General features: G+C 39.9%; 1 protein-coding gene across 13 annotated transcripts in view; it reads right to left on the bottom strand.

The window, feature by feature from the left end:
- Positions 1-13,501, bottom strand: part of CSNK1G1 (casein kinase 1 gamma 1) — a 269,186-nt gene that overhangs the window by 39,162 nt on the left and 216,523 nt on the right. For all 13 annotated transcript variants that reach the window (XR_014148131.1, XR_014148130.1, XR_014148132.1 and 10 more), the window contains 2 exons: positions 4,444-4,595; positions 2,408-2,642 (listed from right to left, as the gene is read on the bottom strand). Coding sequence is in view for 10 of the 13 variants with exons in the window: in XM_081829569.1 (XP_081685695.1) it covers positions 2,408-2,642; positions 4,444-4,595 (387 nt within the window). In the remaining 3 variants the exon portion in view is untranslated. The remainder of the gene's footprint in view (positions 1-2,407; positions 2,643-4,443; positions 4,596-13,501) is intronic.

Here is a 13,501-nt window from a genome sequence, read left to right on the forward strand (position 1 = left end):
AAAGATGCTTGGTTTTACATGTGTCACATCACTGATTCTAGGTCAAATTTATTTTGCTGGAGGAAAGTGACTAGGTGACCCAGTGTTCTCACCCTAACTTCAACCATTAAAGAATACAAAATCAAAATGGGCTACCTTAATCAGCGGGAAGGTGGCTAATCTGATGTGGTAATGTCAGGTTTAGGAGGCTTCTTCCCTTGTTCTCCCTCACAAAATAGACAATGCTCTCCAAGTCATTTGAAGATACCCTTCTCTTTTTCTTCATTACAACATATAGAATGCTACACATTTAAAAACCAGTATGATTTGAGTTCCTATGGAAACCTCTCTGCTTTGAGACCCTGACCAGAGTTTAAAGCGCATGTGACAACCATCTATATGTATTCTCTGTAATATGGAGAGGACAAAATACGTGGACAGGTTCAATGTGACCTGGAAAACTCGAACTCAGGAAATTCACATTTGGAGATAAACACAAAGTTCCAGCAGGAATGGCTACACCAAGAGATGAAAGAACCCAGTCTGATGACCATACATGCTTAAAACATACTTTGTCAAATAAATAACTACCATTTAGAGTCTTTGCTACCATGAGGCACTATGATAAACGCTTTATATACTTTATCTCTCAGAATCCTACAGTATAAGGCACTATTATCATATCCATTTCATAGATGAAATAACTGAGGCCGAGGGAAGGTTACTGGACCCAAATCACATAGCTTTAAGTGCAGGAGCCAGGATTTGCATCCCTTCTTCTTAACCATTACCTTGTACCTTATACAAACATAACACAGACACCTATCCCTTGTCTCTTCTTGCCTTTCCTGACAAGAATAATAAAATCAGAACACAAATTGCTGTGTCTAGGAAGCAGGCATTAGAACAACTTCTAGAGTCTGTCAGTTAAACCAAACAATCAGGGGGTGCCTGGGTGGCTCAGTTGGTTAAGCGACTACCTTCGGCTCAGGTCATGATCCTGGAGTCCCGGGATCGAGTCCCGCATCGGGCTCCCTGCTCGGCAGGGAGTCTGCTTCTCCCTCTCCCACTCCCCCCTCTTGTGCTCTCTCTCTCAAATAAATAAAATCTTTAAAACAAACAAACAAACAAAAACCAAACAATGATGACTTTACTATTTACAACACAGTCTGTCTCTTAGTGAAAAGGAAGGAAGAGGGAATACTGAACACTATGCAAGAGACCTATGTTACATATTACTCATTCAACCCACAAACACATCCTTGTGAAATATTACTCTCATTTTACAGATAAGTTTCAGGAAGATTACGTAACTTCTCCAAAATGACACATATAATAAGTGGCAGATGACCTTCTGGTCTAATCTTAAAATATTACATTTAGTTAAGTGAGAATTTCCATATGGTTACTAAAAAAATCTTGACAGCATTCATGATTTCAGTTCAAGTTGTATCACTTTGTAATCTGATTTTTACTCCTCACTAACACTAGAATCCTCATCTGAATACCTATGCAGTTTACTCAACAAGCAACTTTGTAGCCATTTAGTCTTTAAAACACTTATTAATGTACATTAATGTACAAAAATTCATTAATATTTAAATACCCACTATAATTAACTATGTCTAGGAGTATGGAACCTGGTAATATTCTGTTTACATGTCTACTCTCAGGAGTGGTGATTTTCAAACATTTTTTTCAATCACTTTGAAACCTTTTCTTCAAACAGAATCTTCCATGGAAGCCCAATATATAAAATAGATAAAAAGGGAAGCTTTTCTGGAGAAGCTAGTGAGTGGCCCAGGGCCTTATCTATTTGGCTTTCCCACTGTTCCTTAGGCTTCTCTTTAAATATTCTCCCCTGGATTAGTTCCTCTTACAAGTAAGGTCTTCTGCCTTGATTAGAGCTTTTAGTAATATTTGTGCAAATTGTCTATCCTAAATAAAATGCAAGACTCATCTATTTTCATTGAGTAAGAAAAGACATAGGGTCTTCCTCAAAGCATTATTCATGGAATTATGCACAGTGAACAGAAGCCAAGTCCATGTTTCAGCAACACACCCTTCCCCAATACAGATACCAACCAGCATGATGTCCTTTCAGGACCATCATATAAGGAGTCATTCCTACGTAAACACCAAATTCATCATTAGACTTACTAAAATGCTATCATCTTAATACAAAAATTCAAGTGCCCACACTGCTGAGAAACTAAGCATCTGGAAACAGTATAAAGAATTAAAAATGTTTAAGTTGTCAACAGGATACTTAGGAAAGTAACTTAGCACCTTAGTTTTTCAAGTATAAAAATCACTTGCCTTGTGAAGCAATAAGAATCACAAGTTGTAATGCACAATGGGGACAAAAGTATTATTGGAATAAAAAGTTAAAGACCCGCCCCTTTCATGGAGCAGAAAATAAACACACCTTTGCCAAGATGTGTGTTGATAGACATGTATCTTGCAGTTCCAGTTAAACTTTTGTGCTCCCTATAAGGTATGTGTTTTTTGGTTTCAGGGTCAATGTATTCCTTGGCCAGTCCAAAGTCTATAATGTGTATAACATGCTCTTTCTTATTGCCTTGTCTGCCAATCAGGAAGTTCTCTGGCTTCACATCTCGGTAAATGAGATTTTTTGAGTGCACATATTCCATTCGAGAAAGCTAAAAGAGAAAAAAACATCAATGAAAATATTCTAAAGAAGTTTATTGGGGGGAAAAACATCAAAACATTTTCTTTTATCAGTCCAAGGTTTTAACTACTGAAATGAAAATAAAACTCATTTCTTCTTTACCATCCAGTCACTTCACTCTTATAAACCAGAAAATATACTCTGATACAAATATATACATAACAAATATCAAGATAAATGAAAGTGGGACAGCACCGTTCAGCTAAAATGGTCATATAGAGTTTTACCTCATAATGTTACAATTTATAAATGATGACTAGAATTAGGTGTTTTTAGGCTACTTCAGAAAGCACACATTTGAGAGGCAAGAAGATCCCCAGCCAGGACTATCACAATAGGTCTGTGGCCTCTGAAGACAAGTGCCACTGCCACATTCACCTCCTGCCCACACCTTCCTATCCTCAATCCAACAGGACTCCCCAACCTAGTTCCTTCTGTTGCAAAACTATGGGACGTGAGATCCAGAGAAGTTAGTACTGGACTGATTTCACAGAGCTAACTAGCAACAGAGAGAGAAGTGCAGTTTTTATGTGAAAGTAAATATAGCCCAAAGTAATCATCCTAAGATTACTTCAGGGGCACCTGGGTGGTTCAGCTGATTAAGCAGCCAACTCTTGATTTCCACTCGGGTCATGATCTCAGGGTCCTGGGATCGAGCCCCATGTTGAGCTCTGCGCTCAGCAGGGAGTCTGCTTGAGGATTCTCTCTCCCTCTGCCACCCCCCCAACGTGCATGCACGCTCGATCTCTTTCTCGAAAATAAATAAATCTTTAAAAAATTATTTCAAATTTCATTAAGTTTTATTTCCATCTATGTTTCTACTTAGCATAGAAAGGGAAGCTCAGGCATTTGAATTTTGGATTCAAAAGTCAAGGTCAATTTTGGACTCAAAAGTCAAAATCTTTTTAAAGATTTTATATATTTATTTGACAGAGACAGCAACAGCAGGAACACAAGCAGGGGGAGTGGGAGAGGGAGAACCAGGCTTCCCGCCGAGCAGGGAGCCCGATGCGGCGCTTGATCCCAGGACTCTGGGATCATGACCTGAGCCAAAGGCAGATGCTTAATGACTGAGCCACCTAGGCGCCCCTCAAGGTCAATTTTTTTTAACATTTCCAAGCTTTTACTGTAAAGTGGGTGAGACCATTACCATTTCAGACCAATAAAGATGCATTCGCATCCTTCCTCTGAGGGGTTGACAAACTCCTCAAAGGAACTGCCTTAACTGCTCTTGAACTGGCACTGGTTTATAACTTGGTTGGAGTTGAGAGAGCTATCCGTTCAGCTCTGCCAGTCTCTGTGAGAAGTGGAGGCCAGAGAAGTAAGGCAGGTTCTTGGTCACACAACTTTGGAATCTGATTGTTAGGGCAGTGGGTTACATCACCAATCCTTTCTTGGATGCAAGGGTGAGGGGAGAGGACAGAACCTTAAAGCCATGTGTTTAAAACCTATAAATAAAACATCAAGGAAATTACTTGCATTTGTGCAATTTCACCTAATCATCCTCTTTCTCAATCTAAATTATATGCTTCTACTTCAGTTAAGGGCAGGGTGTTGCTCCAAGGTGCAAATTCTTAAAATAGAGCAAACAGAAGATGCAGTGTGACTTCTCTAGGTTAACCCTTTTTGCCCGGCCTGCTTCCTAGAATGCCATCAAGCCTCTGAGTGTGCATTCACTAGGTGTCACTACAGCTGGGAAAGCACTAAAAGGGTCACAAGGATGTAGCTGGGGGACCCACCTATCTTTCTGCAGAATAGCAATGCCAACTTACCAACTGGATGGCTATCATTAACACTGTCTTCAAAGTAAAAGTTCGGTCACAGAGGTCAAACAAATCCTCCAAGCTAGGGCCAAGGAGCTCCAGCACCATGGCATTGTATTTCCCACATGGTCCAAAGTAATACACCTGTGGAAGACCTTCACCTGCAAGCAGAGGGGAAAAGGGTACAGAGTGGGGGACACAAAACCCAAAACGTGAGATAGCTCCATCAGCACTGAGTAGATACACAGAAAGCACAATTTGTGAGATTTCCATTTTCTTTCATAGTCCCTCTGGAGAACCTAAACTGAGCACAGCAGCTTCAAAGGGAACTAATAATGGGCAGGAAAGGCAAGCCACTGTACAATGGCCTCAAATAAGCAGCTATTTTATACCAGAGAGACAAAGGTATTTCCACTGCTGCATAAGACAGAGAATGGTCCCTGATCCATTACTGGATCAGAGCATAAACTATTCTCCCCCAAGGAGGCCCGAAAGTGCACTGTCATAAAAGGTTCAAAAGACAGCTCACTGCGCTCAAAGCCAGCCCACCTGGCCCTGGTGCATTAGCCGGTTTCATCTGCGCTCCCTATGCTTACTGCCAACGCCACATGGGCTGTTTGCAGCTGTTGCCCCAAGGAGAACTCGGACTGAAGGGCTGAGGTCACAGAGGGTGCAGCCTGACGCTCTTCTCACAGGGAGTCTCTGTACTGTCCTGTTTTCTATCACTGGGGCAAAGTCAACACACAGGGTTCAGTTACTGTAATTCTCAAAGGAAAAAGAAAAAAGGAAAAAAAAAAAAAAAGCTGGGCTTTCCCCAGATTTGAAATTCATAGCTCTAAGATGCCAAAATTTAGACTTTCTCACCTAAGTGGCAACTTGTGAATGAATTTCCTCTTTAAAGTGTATTGTAAATATGAGGCATTCAGTAAATAAGTGTTAAATGGCACCATGTGAACAGTGGATACAAACAAGACTACGTTTTAAAAATCTGGTCTCATAGAGCAGAAGCACTTCCATCTTACACATTTATATATACCATGGTCTGCAGCTGCTTCTGCCTACAAGTTTTTTAGATGACAAAATTCTCTCCCTCTCCCCGTTCTCTTTATATGTACAGGCAGGATACAAGCAGAGGTAATTCTCTCTGCTATAATCTGAATGCTTATGTCTCCTCAACCCCCAATCCTCAAATTCCTATGTTGAAAACCTAATGCCCAATGTGACGGTTTTAAGAGGTGGGGCCTTTGGGAAGTGATTAGATCATGAGGGCAGAACCCTCGTGACTAAGATCAATGCCCTTATAAAAAAAAGACCCTAGAGTGCTCCCTAGCCCCTTCCACTGTGCGAGGCCACAGCAAAAAGTCAGAAGAGGGTCTCTGCCAGAACCTGACCATGACGGCACCCTGATCTTGGACTTCCAGTCTCTGGAACTGTGAGAAAGACATTTCTGACTTCATAAGCCACCCAGTCTGTGGTATTTTGTTACAGCAGCCCAAAAGGACTTAGACAGTATCTACTACTTAAACCTCTAGCCCAGTATGCCCATCTTTGTCCCCAGGATAAATCTTGTCTATCTGGAGTTGGGGTGCTTCATTGTTATGACATGTATTTCATGCCTCTTCCATGCGCTGCCGCAGTCTCTCTTGTTCCATCTAGGTACGAAGCAACTTGAGTGTTTTGATATGTTCATCCCTAGCTCGTATCATTGAATGTAGTATTACTCTGCTCCTGCCAGCTCCATTAATATCCACTCAACTGTCCTTGTAGCTGTTTGATTCTCCCTGTCTCTAAAGGGGAACAAGATTTAATTTGAAGTGCCTTTTTTCCCCCTGTTGCTCTGAACTCATTTTTCAGTTTATTTAAAATACACAAAACCTAACAGCTGTTCCCAATAAGTCCTGCTGAAAAATCCAAAGCAGAACACCACTGTAGAGAATCATTGCTTTTATTAATCAGACATATGGTAGACGGTAGTTTGGGGATTTTTCAAATTTATATCCTATATAATAGTTTTCAATGTCACTAAAATTTTATTTTCCTAATATAAATATTATATTCTTCAAAACAGCTTGTGGCAGATCTGTTAGTTGCCTGCCCAGTGTCCATTCTCTCCTTCTTACTTAATAACAAAACTTCTAATTACTGTGATTAGCAATCTGCCCAGTTCTAACTTTACAGCCTCTCTCGGTAACAGGAATGACTAGTCAGACAGAAGCAGAAATTGCTAGATGAGGTGGTTCTAGAAAAGCTCTTTCATGGGAGCTGACTCAAGTTGGAAGTAGGCCCCCGTCTGACAATGGCTCAAGCTCCAGAAGCCATCTAGTACCACTAGACAACTTGAGGATATCAGTGCCAAGAATGAATGGAACAAAAAAGAAGAAAACCTGAGTCCCTGATGGCTGTGAAGTAACCAACGTTGGACTTCCCTTCCCTCTGGACTTTTTAATCCAAAAGAAAAATCAATCTCTACCTTGACTTAACTGTTATTTGGACCTTTTTTCATAGCCAAATCTTACCCTAATTAATAAACATATTATTCTTTTAGTTGGTTAAATTGCAAATCTGGGCACAATATCCTCCTTCTGAAGTACAAGTTAAAAGTCAGGCCTGCTTAGAAATATAATACTGACATAATTTCCTAGACTTGTTGCCGATACTTAAGGATCAGTTTAAATGAGACAAATAATCATCTTGTTCTTGACCATCTTTACTAGCAAATCTAGGCATCTCTTGTCAGATATTTCCATGTTTACAAAGAAGTCACAAAAGCATTCTGAATGATGTCTGTAATTTCTATGTACGAGTTCTATCACTCATAACTCCACCTTTGTACCTTCAAAGATGTGAGGTGTTCCTGCTGGCTGCATTACTGCTCCTTGTATTAAATATCCTGAGGCCTCACAAGCAGGCTTCATGCCCAAGGCAACTTCTAGATTACTGAGTAGCTTGAAGCTTTTCTCAAAGATGGACTAGGTCCAAGATGCTACTGTAGGAAGGGCTCAAGCCAGTCTTTGATCTAGTATTTGATTCTGCTACTAACCCTGAAAATTCCTTCATGTCTCTCTGCTTTTTCATCCATGTTTATACAGTTTGATTTTTTTATTTTTACAGAAAATAGGACAGTTTTTCTCCAAAACTTAACTGTCCCATGGTAGTGCCTTCTAGCACAACTACTGAATGTTCTTTAGTGTTTGTGAGAGATCAGGGAATTACTGTTTACATGGGAAATTACCATCAGGATTAACGGTAATATAAAGAGGAGGGAAACGTTTAGACTGGTTTCCTTTTAAAACCAAAATTCTAACAATAGCTAGGATTACCTTCTAGGTTCCTCTTTGTAAAGCCATAGAACCCATATGAATGATGCATGCCTCCATGTTATACAGAATAGGTGTGGGTCAAATTAGAATGTAAGCTAGTAGTGGTAGTCAACCGGAAATGCGTCTATTAGAAACATCTCCAGGGATGCCTGGGTGGCTCAGTTGGTTAAGCGTCTGCTTTCGGCTCCGGTCCCACATCAGGCTCCCTGCTCAACAGGGAATCTGCTTCTCCCTCACCCTCTGCCCCTTCCCCTGCTTGTGCTCACATGCGCTGTGTCAAATAAATAAATAAAAATAAATAAAATCTTTAAAAATAAAACATAAAAGACTTGTCTGTTTAGTTTCTTAGGTATTACAGAAAATGTGCCAAATATAAAAGTATCTTTGGGAGATGTAGCCATAATGTATTAGAACCATCTGTACAGAAAGATACCCACGCCAAGTTCCATTCTGTGCCTAGTTTTTCACATGACTGCCCATAAAGTGGCCAATGCTGGTGGTGAAAGACATAGATAGAAGCCCACTAAGAAAGTCTATCTCTTTGGTCAGAGATTAGCACACAGTAATGACTTATCCTGGGCTGCATTTAAATGAGAAATCCTGTATATTCTATTTCACTCTTCTCCTGGAGAGCTATCTTGAATTCACTGCTTAAGAAATTTTTAATCAATCAACATTATGCTGTGAAATCATTTAATAAGATGGGGGATGAGGTCAGAGCCTTAAATGCAATACAAGCTATACATGTGGTAAACGAGGTACTTCCTAGAAGTCAGTATGAGGTAATGGGAATGAAGTGGGAGAGGTAGGCAAGGCAGATACACACTGAATTCTTTGATCCATGGTATTTCAGAAACTAACGTAGTTTCATAATCTCTCACCTGCTCTGGAAATAAAGCACTAATAAGATCTTCCTCCTAAACTGGTCAACTGCATAAAAGCCCGGAAATTAAAGAAGTAAATCCTGAATTTTCCTCTCCTGAAAAATTTCTAGTAGATTTCATCATATGCTGTTTAGCCAAAGGTTAAATCTCTTATAAACCAAAACTGCAAGGTTATATGTACCCTGCACATGTTATCTTGTACATTTTTGCAGGGTACTTTGAAATAGTTTTCCCACCAATCAATAACATATTCTTAGAAATCCTGCTGGACATGTGGCTCACACACATATCAAGTTGCACAGAACAGGAAGTGAGGTGTACCACACGACAGCTAATTTTCAATCTGTCATAAATTTAACTTGGGTTAAACACACCAAATCAAGGATAATGGCTTCTTTATCATCCAAGCTGTTAGCTAAAAAGATTCCATAAAGCATTATGAACAGTAACTACTCTAAGTAGAGATATTTTTAAAAGCACATCAGGCTGAGAACTGAAATAGAACCACCTCGAAGCTTTTGGCAATTTGATCACATTATTGCCTAATAATTAGCCTTTCATTCTTTTTGAAAAACTAACTTACCTAGCTGTGAAGCAAGGTCAAATAAGTCCCATACCTACATTAATATCTGGATGTAAAAAATAATGCATATATTAATATTTCCATAAAAAATAAGTATATGTTGCTGATGAATGTATCTAAAGTCAGGGCCAGAGAAAACCTTTAAGGACATAATGACCTTGGCAATTCCCTTCTTTTGTTTTGTTTATACAGTTTGATTTTTTTTTTTTTACGGAAAATAGGACAGTTTTTCTCCAAAACTTAACTGTCCCATGGTAGTGCTTTCTAGCACAACTACTGAATGTTCTTTAGTGTTTGTGAGAGATCAGGGAATTACTGTTTACATGGGAAATTACCATCAGGATTAACGGTAATATTAAACAAGTCCATCTAACAAGAAAGCAGAAAGAATAGGGAAATAAATAGGATTATATCCCATAAAAACAAGGGGGAAAATAAAAGTATAGCCTTTAAAATTCAGAAAATAACTCTATAAAAACACATCACAAAGATATGAAACAACACATGTGTTTCCCTTTTCTCATTTCTCTGACTCTGAAAAATGCCTCTTCACGGTATGAACCAGTTCACATATGAAACTACTCAAAATGCTGGCTTTAAAAAACAACAACAACAACAACAACAAAAACACCAAAACAGCTAGACTCAGAATTAAGGAATCAGGATTACTCTGTCTTGTAATGAAAGATGTTTTATAATCATCTTGTTCACAGGCCACTTGGGAATTTGAATATTGCTAGACATATGCTGCTAACATGAGCTCAAACCTGTATGGTGGGGGAAGAGAAGGTGGGGGAAGAGAAAGTGAGGAAAGGCAAGAGAAGACGAATAATCTCACATTTCTGAGCCACAAAAATTGAGCTTTTACAGTTTCTCTATTACACACACACACAATCACCAAGGCCTTGAGCCTCAAAGCACGTTCAGTCTTATTTATCCAAAGGAGCCAGGAAAGAAAGCCTAAGGTAGGAGAACAGATTTCTTCTGTAACAGATAGCATCTAAGATAAAAATCATTTAAAAATGTGTTGTGTATTGGGGCTGGGTGGGGATGGGGGATCTTTTGTCTTTCCAAAATCACTAACTCTGGGGCGCCTGGGTGGCTTAGTCAGTTAAGCCGATGCCTTCAGCTCGGGTCATGATCCCAGAGTCCTGGGATGGAGCCCTGAGTTGGGCTCCCTGCTCAGCGGGAAGCCTGCTTCTCCCTCTCCCACTGCCTGCCACTCTGCCTACTTGTGCTCTCTCTCTGTCTTTCTGTCAAATAAATAAATAAAATCTTAAAAACAAAAAGACTAACTCAGTTCAGAACTGGTAAAAACTTATGGGATAAAACCAGGTCTCTGAAAAATTTCCACTTTCTTTAGTATTGCATTCACAGTTCCTATGATTAAGTTATAGATGCAGAGTATCTTTTGAGTTTCAAAAGCTAAAAAGAGATATCCAATTCTTCTTAACACACACCTGAGCAATAATAACTACAAAGTCAACAAAGTTCTAGCAAGCACTTAAAAGGAATGGAAGAAATAAATAAGGTCACTCAAAAAACAGTGAACTCCTTCTAGACAATCCTGCCCCACTCCCCTTATACTTTTTGTCCATGTGTCTGTCCTCCCTACTAACCGAAGACTGTCTTAATGCAGTGACTACTATGTGTTAATTATGTTTGTATGTAAGTGCCTGGTCCAAGCATATGGTAGATAAGGGCAGGATAAATACGAATAAATAAAAACAATTCAATGAAATGCCACTTGAGTTTTCTGTTTGGAATGCACAATACCTACCTCAAAATGCTAAAATGCACATATACAGAGCAAAACAACTTCATCAGATTTTAAATGTGCAGGACATGGTAACAGATTTGATACTCCTGAGTAGTTTTTGTTTTTCATAGCAATGATATTTTTAAAAAAATGCTTTTTTGAGCAAGCCACCACTGTGAAGATTCCAAGTAATTCAGAGTTGTAGTATTTCTACAATGGCTCTCTTTTATGTATATTCTTCCAAGATGGCTGCACATGGTATCTGCATTTTATCTTGCTGTTCCCACATGTGGGTGAACTATGTAGAACTATTCATAAAGTACCAAAAGCTACACATAAACAATTTTCCATGTCTTCCCCTCTCTCAAAAAAGCACCTGCCCATCCAAAGAAATTAAATGAACAACAAAATGAGTCATCTGAGATGTCTACTGTGCAAAGGCAGTCTGATGACATCTTCCTACCCCTTTCTTCTCCCCCCTCCATTCTTTTTTTTTTTTTTTTAAGATTTTATTTATTTATTTGACAGAGAGAGACACAGCAAGAGACGGAACACAAGCAGAAGGAGTGGGAGAGGGAGAAGCAGACTTCCCACGGAGCAGGGAGCCCGATGTGGGGCTCGATCCCAGAACCCTGGGATCATGACCTGAGCTGAAGGCAGACACTTAATGACTGAGCCACCCAGGCACCCTCCCCCTCCATTCATTTATAGACAAGTTCTTTACTTTGGTCCAGGCTAACTTGGAATTACATGGTCTTTTCTTTACATAAGTACCCTTTTCCATTTCACTTGAACCTCACAGTTATCTTGTGAAGAAAACAGGAAAATACTAATAAACTCAACTCTACACATGAGACGGAGACCCTGAGAGATGTTGTGTGACCTGTCCTAGGTAACAGAGTGCCCAAGTAACACAACCAGATCTCTCTACTCCAGATTCACTGCTCTCCAGATTCATGTAGCTGCCAAAGTTATTTTCTATACTCCCTATCCTACCTCTTCCAAACCACATGACTTTTTGGTTAACATTTACTTTTTCTAGCAATTCTCTGTCACTCTTCTAGGATATAAATTCCCTGCCATATTATACAAGCAGCTTAATCTGTCCTATCCATTCCCTGGGTTCCCATTATTTTTATATCAGATCCATGAATACCATCCTTTCAGCTTTCCTATCATATATCCGTCTCTCTATAGTTCTAGAGCTTTGTCAATTCCAGTCCCTGGTCCAGAATAGGGGCCACTTGGAGCATTACTTTTTAAGTTATAAAAGTGATATATATTCATTCAAACAATCAAATATAACAGCAAACCAAAAGCAGTACAGAAACATATGAAGAAAAAGTATTCACGTCCATAACAGATTAGACACATTCACATAATTAAGAATACTTTCCTGCAATTTTTTTTTAAGATTTTATTTATTTATTTATTTGACAGAGAGAGAGATAGAGAGAGCAGGAACACAAGCAGGGGGAGTGGGAGAGGGAGAAGCAGGCTTCCCGCTGAGCAGAGAGCCCGATGTGGGGCTCGATCCCAGGACCTTGGGATCATGACCTGAGCCAAAGGCAGACGCTTAACAACTGAGCCACTCAGGTGCCCCTACTTTCCTGCAATTTCATTTTTAATTTAATATTATATAGAAGACATTTTTTCTTGTCATCTCATGGACAGATCTCATTCATTTTAACAGATACATAGTATCCCACCGTATGATGTATCATATTTAAGTTCTTCTTAGTACTGATGGGCATTTAGGTTGTATCTATATTATCTGTTGTTAGAAACAGATATAGTGAACAGATACTGCTTTTGCCTAGCCTGCATCCTTTTCTTCCTTCCTCTGATAACAACACTTGACTCTTCCAGTGGGGAAGCACCATTTCCTTGATACTACTTCATGTGGTTAAAGTAGGGTCAACTCATTTCCCACTGCCATCCCAAGGATATGACTCAAGCCAGGTAAATCAGAGTATTCTATACCCCTGCCCTGGGGAACTGCGTCATGGATGGGTGCTTGACTCATGTCTGTACCATGAGAGTCAACTCTAGGACTTTTGTGGAACTACAGAGGAGGAGGAACAATTCCTCCCCACCCCACCCCCAACCCCATTGCTAAACTGGAAGGAGCGTAGCCTGGAGCTTCCAGAGACTACCACATGAAAATAGGTAGACTACCTACCTGAGAATGAAACACAAGAGAAAGCAGAGCTGAGAGAAACAGAGACAGACAAATATGTCACATAACCTGAGGATCAAGGACAGTGTTGGTCCTGGATCTGGCCTGCCTGAGGTGAGAATATTGCTGGACTTACCAGTTGTTTTTTTTTTTTTTTTAAAGATTTTGTTTATTTATTTGACAGAGAGAGAGATAGCGAGAGCAGGAACACAAGCAGAGGGAGTGGGAGAGGGAGAAGCAGGCTTCCCGCCGAGCAGGGAGCCCGATGTGGGCCTCGATCCCAGGACCCTGGGATCATGACCTGAGCCGAAGGCAGACGCTTAACGACTGAGCCACCCAGGC

Source organism: Leptonychotes weddellii, chromosome 9, assembly GCF_054177405.1.
Source record: "Leptonychotes weddellii isolate Sample4059 chromosome 9, ASM5417740v2, whole genome shotgun sequence".
Classification (NCBI taxonomy): Eukaryota; Metazoa; Chordata; class Mammalia; order Carnivora; family Phocidae; genus Leptonychotes; species Leptonychotes weddellii.